The following is a 16,041-nucleotide window of genomic DNA, read 5'->3' as shown; positions in this document are numbered from 1 at the left end:
AATTCTTTCCTTCTTTCTCATTCTTCTTCTTCTATCTAAATGAAGAATAATCTAATTCTTTCCTCAGATTTCTAACATCTACCTTGGCTGGACATGGAGGAGCTTTGTTCGTCGTTTTCCCCAGCGGATAGGCTTTGAACTCATTTCACATCATTCTCGTCATCATATCTACCGAGGAAGGGAGGGGGAGGATGAAGCCGGGCGTCCTCAGCACTTACCGACCTGTCTTTTGTCGCGCCCGCGTGGCCCATAGGAAGGCGACAAAATGTCCATCACCATGCGGGACCCGACGCTTTTCCATTGGCTGATAGACGCGTGGCGTTTGGTGCGCGTCCCATTGTCGGAGAATTGACTCACCGTGGCTGGCGCCTTTGTCGCGTAGCTGTCAAAAGCAGCCAACGAAGGGAACATTAAATAAAGAGAAGAAAGCACTTCCCGGCGCACGTTAGCGAGGCCGGCGCACGAGGGCGGACGGTGGTCGCCTCGTAGTACATATGTGGCTCTGCAAATGATCTCCATTGGTTGAATTGGACTGGTGCTGAGATATTAGGCTTCTGTAGAAGCTTACTTGGTGTGGGCACAGCAAGGAGCAGCTCTTAAATGGATGGATGGATGGATGGATGAATGGATAGATACTATACGTATCTCGATCTAATCAAACACGTCTTTATCTGCTTAGCGGTACACGGCAAGCTGTCGTTAGCTGCCCCCATGACACAGCTCATAGTGTGAACATTAAACTTGAAGCTAGACAACAAGTCTTTCTTGTCAAAGCCGGTGCTGTGGCTTGCTGTCTCCATCATGCCATGCCATAAAGCTGGGCTTCTTTGAATAAAGCCATGAAACAAGTGAACAGTTGGTATCAGAAGCAGCTTCCAACTTTGCCAAAGCACCAAACTCCAACCATCGAAGAATTAACTAAGAGCGCGGACACACACCATGACCAATATAGCCTGTCAATGAGTCTTCCTTCTCACCAAGAAGGACACTGTGACCGGGTCCAGCTGACCTTATACTGCATCTTACAATCCTGTAATGGAGGGAGACTGTGCCAATAGCTGTCACTGCCGAGGGAGGAGGCTTTAGCTTGTGGGTTGCAGGTGTGACCAGGGAGAATGGTGCAGCAGTTACCAGGAACTGTATGTGATTGGCATGCGATGCGTCCTCATTGATTTGTCTTTGTCTCATTGAGGGGGTGATCCATGGAAATATATAGTGTGCCGTCTATCCAAGTTCTCCATGATAATGCATAAAGAGCTGCTTAGTTTTCAGGAATGATAGTTTAGTAGCTTGTGATCCACAGAGTCCTGTGAATCTTTGATCTTTCAAAGCTTATTATGGTGACGTTTAAGAACAGCAATCAAAACTTCATCTTGCCGACCAATCTCATATATGTCACCACTTGATTCATCATCGAGTCACTTCACTGTCAATTTAACATATACAGCCTTCATGTCTTTGATGAGCCTCATGGATCGACAACTGGAAGCAATTTTTCTTCCAGGGTTGGACGTCAAGGTGAAAGCAACATTCGATGAATCCTCGAAGTCATTCCACAGTCTGACCGAAGCAAGTCACCCCACGCTCCAGTAAGCTTCCAATGGCCATTCCATCATGGTCTTAGGCGACGACAAAAGACTAATAATTGTGCACCATTAGAGCTGTCTTCCACGAACGGTGAAGTTTTCTGTGATTTTATTGGGCATTTATTGGTATATAGATGCATCCTGTTGTCATAAAATATTACTGCTCAAGAATCAAAGATCAAATAAGCTGCATTCAAGAAAAAGAGATCTAATTATAAGCTGCTGTGATGTCCCATATGGGAACATTTACGAGAACAGGAATCCGAATCAAAAGCTCATACCATTCGTCAAGGTTAGAAAAATACGTCCAAGTCATCTGAAGAGTCCAATTTGGGACACCTATCAAATCCAAGTCAAGATCCTGAACTCGGGGCTCAATCAGGCAAACACCACTCGACGACCTGAAATCAATATTAAAATTGACAGTAATGATATGTAAATGAATGTATATTAGCGGAAAAAAATTACTGGTTTCCATGGAGAAGGTGGTCAGTGGCATTGTTGTAAATGTAGTGAAATGACGAGGGCAATCCCAGAAGGAAGCACGGGTTCTGCGAGTCATTCGGATCGGCGAGGAATGGACGACGACGTGGCATCGAGAATTCCGTTATCCGACCAAATGATCGGTGCTGGAGTCCACGACACGCGTCGATCAGAAACTTCCTCTTGTAAGATATAGCGTCAAATGTTACAAACACCTGATCCTCGTCGCCTTTCTTTTCCACCCACTCCGACGACGATATTAACATCAGAAATAAACTAATAATTGTCGAAATTGGTTTTCTTTTCTCTCTCTTCTCTTCTCCACTGAAGAGAAGGAAAGCTCAGCTCGTATTATAATATACGAGATCCGAGGAGGAGCGAAATCGACAGTGCGGATAGGCTCTCTCCTTCGGTCGCCTAAGAATACGGGCGAGGAGAGTCCAAGTTTGGCTGTGGGGCGAGAAGCGGAAGCGGAAAGATTGCATCTTGGGTTGGTTTCTCTGTCGAATAGGTTCTGGTGATTTTTGTTCGTTTGAGTTATTGGTCTGAAATTTTGTCGTTTCTTTTGGCAAGTTGGGGTTCGGGAGAGGAGACTTGGTGAAAATTGTAATAGCTTTGGTGGAAAAGACGGACATGAACTTGGTTCAGTCGGGTTCCGTAGTAGTAGGGTTTTGAGTTGAGGGAATTGGTTGAGATCGGACGGAGTTGTATTTTTATTTTCTTTTACCTTTTTCTGGTTGGATTTTCTTAGAGACTTCGGTTAATGAATATAGGTCGGACTTTTGAGGGTTTTGCTGCTGCTTTTGACCGACTTTGAGAGGAGAAGATATTTCTTGGTGCTCTATCCTGTGCCGGCAATTTCTTCGTTCTCCAATCGCATCAGTTGTACTCGAAAGGATGGTGAGCGGTCTGACGCCAGATTTCTTCACGGTGTAGAGTTTTAGGTTTTCTGTTTCATTTCCGTATCAAAATCCCGCCTTGTGTGAAGTGGTCTAAATCTTTTAGGTTCATGGTGCGTTCGTCTCCTTTTTGATTCCTTATACTGATTCCTCGTTGTCTTGTCTCAGGAACGAAACTTATGGAGGATATGAAGAATTGCCTTGCGTGAAAGGTGAGAGGTTTCGTAAAAATTTCTGCTGTTCTTGGGAAAAAGTTTTAGATGATGAAGGCAATTTTCTTTCCCAATTTTATTTACCAGAAAATCGGCTCTTTTCGCAGCATTCTTGAAAGACTAACTAGAATTGCCCTTGCCCGTGATCGTGTTCGACGAAGCCAAGAAAGGATCATCGATGAAGGACACTGACAAGTGCCTGGACTCCCAGCTCTGGCATGCTTGTGCCGGTGGGATGGTTCGGATGCCGGCCACGAACTCCAGGGTCTACTACTTCCCCCAGGGTCATGCAGAACATTCCCAAGGGGTTGTGGACTTTGGGAATCTGCAGCGGATTCCACCTTTCATACTCTGCCAAGTTACCACAGTCAAGTTCATGGCTGATCTGGAAACGGACGAGGTCTTTGCCAAGATCCGGATGGCCCCCATCAGGAGTGGCATCCCGGACTACATCGAAGATGAAGGATTGGTTCCGGAGATGAACGAAATCGATGTGCATGAGAAGCCCACTTCTTTTGCCAAGACATTGACCCAATCGGATGCAAACAATGGTGGTGGATTTTCTGTTCCTCGCTACTGTGCGGAGACCATCTTCCCCAGGTTGGACTACACAGCAGACCCTCCTGTGCAGAATGTAATCGCAAAGGATGTACATGGCAAGGTGTGGAAGTTTAGACATATATACAGGGGGACACCTCGCCGACACCTGCTCACCACCGGATGGAGTAACTTTGTAAACCAGAAGAAACTTGTGGCTGGGGATTCCATCGTGTTCCTTAGAGCAGAGAATGGGGACCTCTGTGTTGGTATACGGCGTGCCAAAAGAGGTGGGGTTGGCGATAGCCCAGCGACGCAATCAGCATGGAGTCCCCAGGGCAGAAATGGTGCGTCCAGCTATGGTGGCTTATCTGCCGTCCTGACGGAGGAAGAGAGCAAATTGATGAGAGGTAATGACAGTCATTCTGTATTCAGCCGAGGTATAAGGGGAAGGGGCCAAGTGAGGGCAGACTCTGTCGTTGAGGCAGCAACACATGCAGCAAATGGGCAGCCTTTTGAGGTTGTGTACTACCCTAGAGCCAGTACGCCGGAATTTTGTGTAAAGGCCGCAGCTGTAAAAGCAGCACTGAGGATCCAGTGGTATCCAGGGATGAGATTTAAGATGGCTTTTGAAACTGAGGATTCATCAAGGATTAGTTGGTTCATGGGAACTATATCTTCAGTTCAGGTTGCAGATCCCATAAGATGGCCTAATTCGCCATGGAGACTTCTTCAGGTATCATCTTTATTCAGCATGCATTTCTCTTGTGAGCAAAATGTGCAGTCTTTTAGGTTTTATGTTGTTTATTTGTTTATCTTTTCTTCTTTTTTTCAACTTCAATTATCAAATGTGTGCTTTAGTACTTTCCGATTGAGATCATCCATGTTGATACATCAGAATCCAACTCAAAATACAGTTGGCATGTCTTATTCTTTTTTCTCTTCAGTTTCACTATCATTTCACTTATATGTGTTTTGTTGTGGCTTTTTTTTTTTTGGTTATGAAGTTGTTGTGAAGAAATACTTGAGGAACATCTCAGGATGAACTTTTACCACATCGGACATGTGGGAAGATTTTTTTTTTGCAAAGGGTAAGTGGCGAAAGTGGGAATCGAGCCTACGATCTTGTGATAAACTATTAAGATCTTTACTATCTAAGTTGACACTTTCACATGTGGGAAGACTTGACTTAGCTTATAAGAGCCAGATGAATATACTACTATTAACTTGGCTCGAGTATTTTTGGTCAGCGGGTTAAGAATGACTGAGTTATCTCAGTGGACTGTGTTGTGACAAATGGAACCATATCAGATCTAGTATTGGATACTACAATGAAGGGTCCTAGTAGGAAAAGACTATCTATAATCTTTGATTAGGACAGTATTAAATTAGGATTTGATATTTTGGACCAATGGTTCAACTCATCAAGTTGCTGGGTCAATTGTCCCATTGGATAGAATCATATGACATTGGTGATGCAGTTGATTGTAATTCTTGATGTATATAATTGCAGGGACTAGTATAAGCTTTTGGCAATCATTTTGTCCTATAATATCATTACTCTTACTATTTTTATTATATGATGATGTTATATTATTGACGTTAACAGCAATACAAAAATGACCTGCTTTATTTCATTTTCAACTCTATGGTTTTGTTGGAGTCAAAGAATAAGGCTTCTCTCTTTGGAAAACGTTGTGCTTATAATTTGAAGTGTCTGTCTCTTGTCGATAGGCCATGTTGCTTATATGAGTGTGAACACTGATGCAGGCCTGGATGGTTGTTAGAATAAGCATGCAGGATTAGTTACATACTCCTGTAACTAATCCTAGTTCATACTCCTGAAAGTTGTATTAGTTTCACTATCTGCAATATATTGGTATTAGGAAATGCATTTTTTCACAACAACCTAGAATTACATCACGTCGAGAAGCAATACTTTTAAATTTTGACTATGAAAGAACTGATCTTAACTTAGAAGTTTCTTTCTGGTGAAGTGCAAATTTCTTTTTGGCAGAGACAATTGTAAACTCTCATTAATCAATGGGTTTGAACTTTGCTGAATTATTAATATCTCTGCTCATTTAACAAAGGGAAAATAGAATTCCTTTATGGTTGTCTATTTGCTGACTATTCAAGGGAAAATATGAGTCCTAGTAGTGACATGGACAACTTTGATTCCCTCTTCTATCACAAATATGGCTTCCTTAAACCCTGAAGTTGTGCTTGCGTGTTCTGTCAAATAATTGATGCTCATTGAATCTGCATGCCAAAAGTGACTCTATCGCATGATAGTTTAACAACTCTTTGTTTTTTTCTTCTTAATGCCTTTCTACCCAAGTTTCCTTCTGTTTTTTTCATTTGAGAATGCTAATTATCCATTGAAATGGTTTTACAGGTGACATGGGATGAACCAGACCTCTTACAGAATGTCAAGCGTGTGAACCCATGGCTAGTTGAACTGGCTTCAAACATGCCAGCCATAAATCTTGGACATCTCCCACCACCCATAAAAAAGCAACGCGTTCTCCAGCAACCTCCATTTGAAGGTCAATTTCCAGTACCAATGGTCTCTGGAACCCCCTCCGTCCCAAGGGGCAGCCCCTATTGCTGCTTCTCTGACAGCGCTGCTGCAGGCATACAGGGAGCCAGGCATGCACAATTTGATATATCTTTATCAGATCTCCACCTTAATAAACTGCAGACGGGTTTGTTCCATGCTGGGTTTCACCGGCTTGATCATGCCACTCCACCCTCGAGGATTTCCACGGGTGTTATTGTTGGCAATCCCACTATTCATGACAAGGTATCATGTTTGCTTACAAGCGGTCATCCTTCTCAGGGCCTGAATAAATCATGTAACGGAAAACTGCCACAGTTGGTGCTATTTGGCCAGCCAATACTGACTGAACAACAGATTTCGTTGTGCAAATCTGAGACTATGATCTTCGATGATGCTACTGGAACCAGCTCATCAGATGGGAATCTCGAGAAGGCAACGAATGTTTCTGATGGTTCTGGATTTGCAATAAATCATAAGGGCCCTCTTGAAGCATTCGCTCATCGCAGGGATCATCGAGCTTTGGAGCTTATTATCGAGGCTGAGCACTGTAAGGTATTTATGGAATCGGAGGATGTTGGTCATAGCCTTGACCTCTCTGTCTTTGGCTCATATGAAGAACTATACGAGAGGCTTGGTGATATGTTTGGAATTGAAAAATCAGAGATGATAACCCATATGTTTTACAAGGATGCAGCTGGTGCACTTAAACACGCTGGAGATGAACCTTTCAGGTGAGCTTCTTGATTTCAGTCTTCACCATTTTCAGAAAGCAAATTCCTTTCCTCATGTCACTGCAAGATGCCACTTACTCATGCCAGCAGTCCTTTAGATGATATTTGGAGTTCCCTAAATGTTTTTGACTCATTTTCTTCCTGACTGACTCCAGCCTTTTTACGTCATATTTTCTTGTGTTGCAGTAACTTCATGAAGACAGCCAGAAGACTGACTATATTAACCGATTCAGGAAACGCAACTCAGCAGGGTAGGGAAAGTCTCTTGCCGATTGTATAGTTGAACAGACCTCTTCTCAAAGTACCCACATCATAGGCACGCCATTCTTGGATGCTGTTTTTTCAATGATTCCAAAGCCATTTTTCTGTATAAAGTCAGTTCCCAGTATGAACTTTTCAATTGGAGACAAATTATTATCAACTTTAGCAAAATGGTTGGTCGATTCTCTGACTGAGAGAGTTGATGACGAGTTCTTATAGTTTTAGCTGGCCTATGACTTTTTTTTTTTGTTGTGCAGAGAGATGAAAACATGAAGTTTTATACTTGGTTAGTGTAAATTTAGTCAACTCAAAATAGTTGGCGTTGAGCTGGAATGCTAGTTGGCCATAATGTTGCCGAAAAGAATGCAGATTCTGCAGATTTCATTAGCTCATTATAATTATCCCAGTTCCATGTCAGTATCACATGGATCATTTTTTGAAACTTGGAAACACTGAAGACTGGAATCCAGGTTCTACTGCTGCTCACTGCCCAGGGTGTTACGAATTCAGACGATTGATGACAAATTGGCATATTTCTCATTGCATTAGTTTTTAGCAGTCATCACCACTGCCTGAATCAACTGAAGAGAGGCTTGGAAGCTGCAGTAGAAGATTTTCAATGCTTAAGAAGCTGCCATTCATCCAAGTTGAGTTCATGCTTCAATAACCATCATATTTTTTTGTCAAGAAGGTATGTAGATCCTTGTCCCACCACACTTGCGTTCTGTGACAGAGAAGTGGAGTATTAAACACACAAGCAGTATGTTCCAAATATGAACTGTTTCATTGGTGCAAGTCTCAACAACAGAGTTCTCAACTCCTGGAAAAGTGAGATTTGTTGAAAGAAATGTTCCAGCAAACTATGTAGGAGCCATCTGGTTCAACTAGATATGCCCCATCTCACCTTTGCCTTCTTTGTTTGTGGTCTTCCATACCCATCTTTTATCTTCACTGGCATAATTGCTGACTCTGCTATTGTATTAGTATGGTTATAAGTCACAGATCTATTAAATGACGGTGTTCATCACTCCTAATTGAGACCAGTCTATTTTTCCATTCTCTCTTCCTCTACATCATAAACAGAGTAGGATTGAATCTTTGATGACATGCCACCATGGATGAGATTAAGTCTGTACCGCAAATGAAATGACAAAAGCTATTTTGTGAGGATCAAGTCACATCAGGATTTGTCATCTTACATGATTGGACCAATCATGCTAAATAGCATCAGGTGCCAAATTGCTTAGAACCAGAGCCAGATTGTGACCAGCAAAATAGCTATCAATTTCACTCCATCCAATTATACTAAATTCTTGGGACACATTCAGCATCTATCGGTTGATCTCTGGTCATGATAAACACAAGATGGTCCTAAAATAAAATCATTCTACTCTACATTTGCTGTATAGCATGTTGTTTGATCTAAAGAACCATCCAAAACAGAGACTGACAAAAATACATTACTGCTGCAATACGAGACTGCCCAGCCTTTGCTCTGATCTGCTCAAGGTTGACTTTACTGCAATACTACGACTACATTGTCAAGGACATGCAGCTCATCAAGAGAAGAATCACAAGCAAAGCTTCCAGTTGCCAATCAACATAAAGATCTACATCAACTGAGGGCCTTGAGATGCCACCATCTGTTCTTCTTCTTGCTGGTTCACTTGTCCTAAAGGCTCTGGTATGAAACTGACTCTGGAAAAGAACGAACCATTTGATTGGACGACCATTTCAGAAAGTGTGGAAAGTAACGTTCTACTGTGGGGAAGAAGGTTGAGTGTGATCAGAGGCCAAGACATGAAAGAAAAGGTGAACTGAGAGAGAATTCTCCTCTACAGTCCATTGATGGAGACTTGATCTAACATGTGACTGTTGTGCCATCAATGTGTGCAGAAACAGTTGGTCATATTGACTTATGAGACTTGGACATGACAGCCTTAACAAGTGATGCATTGAGAACATGGATTCACAGTAGACTCCAGCGTTGTTTACCGTCCTTTTTAACAGTACAAGAGACAAGCATGCATCCATGCCCATAACTTCCATCTCTTTCGTCTTCCATTGCAATCACGAGCACTGCATTCTCTGTGGCAGGAGAATACATAGCTAGATGTAGAAAGACAACCTTCGTGATCTAAGTATTTTGTTTCGACAGAAGTTTGAGAAGGGAGAGGATGACACAGTTACTAACACCCTCCTCCCTTCTCATGCAAGAATCTGCTTTACCTTTCCCTATAAATCCACCATTTTGGCAGCTGCCAACATCATAAAAGTCAATGGAGGATGACAGAAGGCAACACCAGTGTCTAAAAAAGTATGAAGTTGTTCTTAAACAGGTGCCTTCCTTGGAATGTCACAGCTTCTTTCTCCTCTCCCTAACAATCTTCTTTTGTTTTTCTCTTTTATCTTCATGGACTTGTCTTAGTTCAATAAGACAATGAGTTGTTACCATCTTTATCATCTGCTCAGTTGACTGGATTTTTGGTCATAGAGTGGCAAAGGCAAGAAAAAGGAGAGGAAAAGTTCACTTGCTAGAAACTAATTTTTAGATTCATTTTTAGGATTCAATTTTACAGATCAACATGTTACTTTGCATCAGTCAACAACCATGGCAGTTCTTAGCTTTAGAGATTCTTGATTTGCTGCTTCATTGAAGGCCAAATCATTGCTTATGTTCATGATGTCTCACAGCAGCCAAAAAGAAAGAAAGAACAAGTCTATTGATTGATCGAGTCTTGATCTTAAGCTGAGATACAATTTCCAACAATACAGTTTTGTGATTTGTCCAAGGGATTTGTTTCTGACTACAATCATGCCAAGCTGATGTTGCTTAATTCCATGTGAGCTTTCAGTTTGATGAGCTAGTTGACATGGTGGATGGAACTACAAAGCCACACAAGAAACGCAAACAATCCATGGTGGGTCTCATGTTTGGTGATTTAGATGTCATTATTTCATGCATGAAATGCAGATTTGATTGAGCAAAGCGAGCAGCATTCTGATGATATTACTATGCAGATGTTCCTCATTTGATACCAACATATCAAATGCATTTCTTCTACCTGCTTACTTTCTTTAGAGCACATATTCCTCCACTCTGTTCATCGACATGATTGAAGGAGGCATTCTGCTTGACTGCCAAAATAATTCATAGCTTCATCATTAGAGATTCAACTCTTAGAAAAGACTGGAGTATGCCATCATCAAGTGGAAAACAAACCAAATTTCTGCTAAGCAGAAATTACTGACTACCAAACAATTCTCATGAATCTTTTTTTCTTTCTTATTTCTCTGAAGTAATGCTATGAAGGATCACATCTCAGATAAATGGAGGTTTGGCAATTAATTTTCCTTGGCTTTCGTTCTTGTAGGTCTCTGAAGGGGAGAAAGCAACTACAGTACGGCAAACACACCTCAACGAAGTACTTGTAGAAACCATAACAAGATTCCTACATGACTTGGACACAGACTCTTAAACCGACGCTCGAAGTATGTATGTGAGTAGAAAGGTTATTTCTGTGACTCGAACATTGAATACCGACAAGAAATCGATGAAGTAAAGAGGTTATTTCTGTGACTCGAATCTCCAACACCAAAAAGAAATGGATGTCATGCAAGCATAATCCTTATCCAATCTAACACCATTTAGGTAGGATGTTCGACTCAGGTTGTTGGATCAGGACAGAATCCAGCAGAGCACTTCGTGGAGATGCCTGCTGTGATTCTGCTGTCAGCGAGTCTTAAATGGCTGCTTAGATGAGTGGCAACAACAACAACTAGTAGTAGCAGTACTACACTCCCCACCATGCCTATCCTAAAAGCATCTGTCCCCCACACTCCATGGCCTCTCTTAGAGATCCCTTTCTTGTCATGAACATGAGCTGCAGGAGAAGATGTTGCTTGTTGGGGATGCACGACTACCCGATCATGGATAGATAGAGAGATAGAGATTGAGAGTGATATAGAGGTAGAGAGAGAGAGAGAGAGAGAGAGAGAGAGAGAGAGAGAAGGATCTAAGGAGAATTATTTGCTTGATACGTTTGCCTAGCAGCTACCATGTCAAATTCATCTTAAGGTGTTCGTTAAAAGGTCAAATCGATCGAGGAGTTGATGCTTTTAAGGTGGTGTCATAGGTCTTGGATTTCATTGAGCCATGCACACTGGAATCTCTTCGACATAAAGGCTTTCAGCTCAAAATTTAAAATGAAGATTACCAGTCTGGATGTGTTATTTCTCCTCAAGGAAACACCAATGTACAAGACAAGAATGAGTTTGGTGTTATAGTCAAAATATTATGTAATTATATATTATCCTATGTAGTTAACTATGGTCAGCATCCTAGTCTCTAAGTCCCTATACTTATGAAGGTGAAATATTTAATCTTAATTTTTTTTACATCGTTAACTTCGTTAACGGAAAAATTTGTAAGTGTTGTTACATGTAAAAAAAAGTATGAATGAAAAGGATAAAAATATTATTTATTATTTTTTAAATTATTTATTTATTATTATTATTATTATTATTATTATTATTATTATATATATATATATATATATATATATATATATATATATATTTCTTGCCCTAATCGATTTCTCTTCCTTTTCACTTTCCGACCTACTTGCTCGTTGCTTACTCACCACATCCGCTTGATCTTCATCGCTCCTGCACCGCTCAACAATTATCGCACCTATAACACTCGCTACTACCACACCTGCGCTGCTCGATCGCCGTCGCACCTGCACTGCTTTACTGTTGTCACACCTACACCGCTCAACTACTATCGCACTTGCACCGCTCGACCACCACTCCAACATCGCTCGACTGCCACCACACGTGCATTGCTTGACTGCCTCTCTTGCACCACTCATCGTTGTCGCACCGGACCCGCTTCACCGTCATTGTTCTTGCATCGCTCACCACACCGGACCCAACTCATCTGCTACACCTGCTTGCCCATCACTCGTTCGCTACACAATTAGCCATATTTGTTGCGATGCCAGAGGAGGCTAGTGAGTCGATTCTAAAGTTTTTGGAGTTTGTCACGAGCAAAGTCGAGGACAAGACAAAGGTGCAGTTGATCGACAATGGAGGGCCGGGGAGCTTTCCATTGTGCACGAGGATGATGATTTTGGAGTCTTGCAAGCAGATGCTAAGGTTGTTTGGGTTCATGCTTAGGGATAATTAGGTTTCCACCATCACTAGTTCATTTATTTACTTTTGCTTCTCCTTGCATATTCACTTAGTTGAGTTTATACGTTGACATCAAATTGTTTTATAGATTCCACACAATAATTGTTTTATTAGATTCCACATCAAATTGCTAATTATTAGATTCCACTTCAACTTTTCACAATGTTCCAATCAGGGCAGCCTACACAGATGAACTATGTGATAACAGAGAGATTTCCTCAACTGCATAGCAGATGAGATTTCCTTAACTGCATGAGGAAATCTCGTTGGTCAGTTGAGAAAAATCCTCTCTTTCACTATGTATAAATAAACATTATATGACACTAATTGAGATGTGCTTTCTCTTTACCTTTACAATTTCACTCTTCGTTCTATCACTTTATCATGGTATCAGAGCAGTTAAAAGAGAGGTGCGAACCTCTGCCTTCGGCTAGTGACCATCGTCGCTGCAGCCACATTCCCAAGCGAGACTCTACGGCCAGTCCTTATCTTTCTCACTACGGCAGTCTTCGCTGATCTGCCATAATAGTTTGTAGATTTGAGAAGATCCAAGGGGATGCCTGTGCCCTCAATAGTTTGCACGTTGGGCAGTCCGGTGCTCTCCTCTGCGTATACGTATAGTTGTGCCATGCACAACACCACGTGGATCGCTGCTGCGTACACGAACTCAAGCTACCGTAGTCACTCACCTCTCACCTCCCACCTTCCACCTCTGCCAGCGCCCCGTCATTGAATCGTTGCTCCAAACTTGATCTGCTTCCGCACACTGGACCATCGGACAGCCCTCTTTATAGACCTAGTCACCAGAACCCTCTCGTTGGGCACCATCGACCAGCTCCTGGTTGTCCTCTCCTCCGGCAACATCGTCCTCACTGCTTCCGACGACATCCTATGGTAACATTTTGATCTTCCTACGGACATGCTCCTGCCGGATCACATCTTGGTCCTAGAGAGGACCTTGTCTTGGTGTAGGCCTACTATCCCTTTCTGTTGTTACCAAATAATCTTTGTAGTTCTCTCCCGCTACCTTTGATCGGTGATCGGGGCAGCCACTGCGTCCTGCTCCACCTTCGTCTCGACAAGCAGCATTTGGAACCTTTCCACACCACTTGCTGCACCACTGCATCACTGCCCAGATTCCTAACTACTGATCTGCTGCATAATGATCTGCAACTGTCTTACACAAAGCTAACCTTCTCCTTCAATAACGACCTTGTTTGCTAATAACCTTCCTCAGGTGACATTGATCTGCACCACCACCATCTCTTCTTCCTTAATCATTGTCGTCGCTACAACCTTTTACCTACTTCCATATATCCTCATCATCTACCTCTAATGCTCCAGTTGTTGTTCTCGCGGGGAACCATAGTACTTTCCCACATACAAGCCTTATTTCCATCAATGCAGTAACCCTCATCCCCTTCAAATTATCCAAAGGTGGCAACTATACAAACCACCCTGGCGAATAGTTCATGCACTCGCATGCTTAGTCTCCTATCTAGTCTCATAACAACTAGACAAGAGGGAAGTCATGTTACTGATTATCTACACAACATAAAGGTTATCATCGATAACTTGGTCTTAATAGGTTATTCTCTTAGTGATGAAGAAATCACTGTTCATATCCTCAATGGCCTTAGTGACGAGTACAAGGAATTGACAACAGCAATACAGGCACGTAACTCACCAGTGTCTTTCGAAGAACTCTATGACAAATTGACTGACTTTGAGATATATCTAAAGCATGAAGACAAATTACCAGGAACATCCATCATGGCTCAAGTCAGTCAAAAATCTACGAGAAGGGGCAATCCGTATAACAAGATTGTCAACTAAAGTTTGACCAAGATATCTCCTAAACCTATGAGCTCCAAACAAACCATACCTCCTCAACATCATCAATATTCCAATCACAACACCTAAGGTGGCTACTTCACTCCTCAGCAATCCTGGTGCCCTCACCACCAACAAAAAGTTGTGTGCCAACTACGTGACAAAGTCAATTACTCTGCAAAGGTTTGTCGATCTTGACCCAAACTCCTTGCTCAATCACATTGGCCTCAAGCAAATCTCACGGCTACTCCAAACACGAGTGATCAAAATTGGATCGTGGACTCTAGCGCATCCCATCACATCACCTCTGATCTACAAAACTTGTCCATCCACAACAACTATAGTAGAAATGAAGACATCATCATCGGTGACGATAAAGGAATTCTTATTACTCATACTGGTTCTACAATGCTTAATTCACCTACCATAATTTTTACACTCGATGATGTTTTGTGTGCACCTCACATTAAACTAAATCTCATTTCCTTTTCTCAATTTTGCAAACAAAATAATACCTCAATTGAATTCTTTCCTAACTCTTTTCTTATCAAAGATTTGAGCACGGGGGCATCCTTGGTCCAAGGCCAGAGTAAAGACAATGTTTATGAATGGTCGTCAATTCTACAAATAAAACAGCCCACTGTCTACTCTTCAGTTGCAGCTCCAATTGATGTGTGGCATCGTCGTCTTGGTCATCCCTCACTCTCTATCCAAAATAAATTATTTTCTCGTTATTCTCTTCCTACTATTAAAAATATAAGTATTATCACTCATGCTTGTCTTAGTAATAAAAGTCATAGACTTCCTTTTAGCACTTCTTCCATATCATGTTCTACACCATTTGAAATTATTTATACTGACGACTGTTGCCCTGCTCCCGTCACCTCTTTTGATAAGTTTAGATTTTATGTCATTTTTATAGACTATTTTACTAAGTACACATAGATATACCCTCTCCATCATAGATTAGAAGTTTCAATAATCTTTACCAACTTTAAAAAGTTGGTTGAAAACTTCTTCCAGTTTACTATTAAAATAGTCTACCAAATTTAAAAAGCCCTCACATCCTACCTTTCAACTTATGGCATCCAACACCTTAAGTCACCTCCACACACCCCTTAACTAGTTGGCTCTACTGAACGCAAACATCGACATATCGTAGAAACTGGTCTCACTATTCTACATCAAGCTTTTATGCCAACCACTTTTTATCTGTAGCTTTTTAAACTATCGTCTACCTTATTAATCGTATGCTCACTCCAGTCCTCCAATATCAATCACTATTGAAAAAACTATTTTTCAAATCTCCTAATCTTCACAAACTCAGAATATTTGATTGTTTATGTTATCCATGGCTATGTCCCTATACACCACACAAGATCACACCAAGATCTAAGCCTTGCATTTTCATAGGATATTCTCTTGAACATAATGTCTTTCGACGCTACAATCCTAAAATTCAAAAAGTCTTTATCTCCTACCATGTTATTTTTGTGGAGTCTGTCTTTCCATTTCAAAGCCATGAGTCTCCTACCATGCAAACTACTCCAACAAATATACATCACTAAAGTATACCATTGATCCACTCAAACGAACCTCTCACCACACCACCCAGTCCCTTCCCTCAAGATCTACACTCTTTTGTTCTCCCGATTCAACAGTTCCTCATTCCCTTCATTACTTCTCCTCTTCCTTCTTCACAAATATCACCCACTACTGGTGTCATATCCTCAGAAACAC

At 41.6% G+C, this 16,041-nt stretch overlaps 1 protein-coding gene across 5 annotated transcripts; it reads left to right on the top strand.

Annotated features, from left to right (window-relative positions):
* Nucleotides 1–2,368: 2,368 nt before the first annotated feature.
* LOC135585603 (auxin response factor 18-like) lies at nt 2,369–8,306 on the top strand. 5 transcript variants are annotated; one of them, XM_065109326.1, is made up of 6 exons: nt 2,369–2,559; nt 2,643–2,969; nt 3,137–3,180; nt 3,288–4,453; nt 6,116–7,011; nt 7,198–7,490. In XM_065109326.1, the coding sequence occupies exons 4-6, from the start codon at nt 3,359–3,361 to the stop codon at nt 7,289–7,291; spliced, it is 2,085 nt and encodes a 694-aa protein (XP_064965398.1). In that variant the 5' UTR covers nt 2,369–2,559; nt 2,643–2,969; nt 3,137–3,180; nt 3,288–3,358; the 3' UTR covers nt 7,292–7,490. The 5 variants fall into 5 exon arrangements, 4 of the variants coding, with proteins under 4 accessions (XP_064965398.1, XP_064965399.1, XP_064965400.1 ...); XM_065109327.1 differs by having other exon boundaries at nt 2,370–2,559; nt 2,843–2,969; XR_010487065.1 differs by adding an exon at nt 7,530–8,306 and having other exon boundaries at nt 2,379–2,969; nt 7,198–7,445.
* Nucleotides 8,307–16,041: the final 7,735 nt, after the last annotated feature.

Source organism: Musa acuminata, chromosome BXJ2-5, assembly GCF_036884655.1.
Source record: "Musa acuminata AAA Group cultivar baxijiao chromosome BXJ2-5, Cavendish_Baxijiao_AAA, whole genome shotgun sequence".
Classification (NCBI taxonomy): Eukaryota; Viridiplantae; Streptophyta; class Magnoliopsida; order Zingiberales; family Musaceae; genus Musa; species Musa acuminata.
The sequence above is the reverse complement of the archived record's forward strand: the minus strand, read 5'-3'. Positions and strand labels throughout refer to the sequence as shown.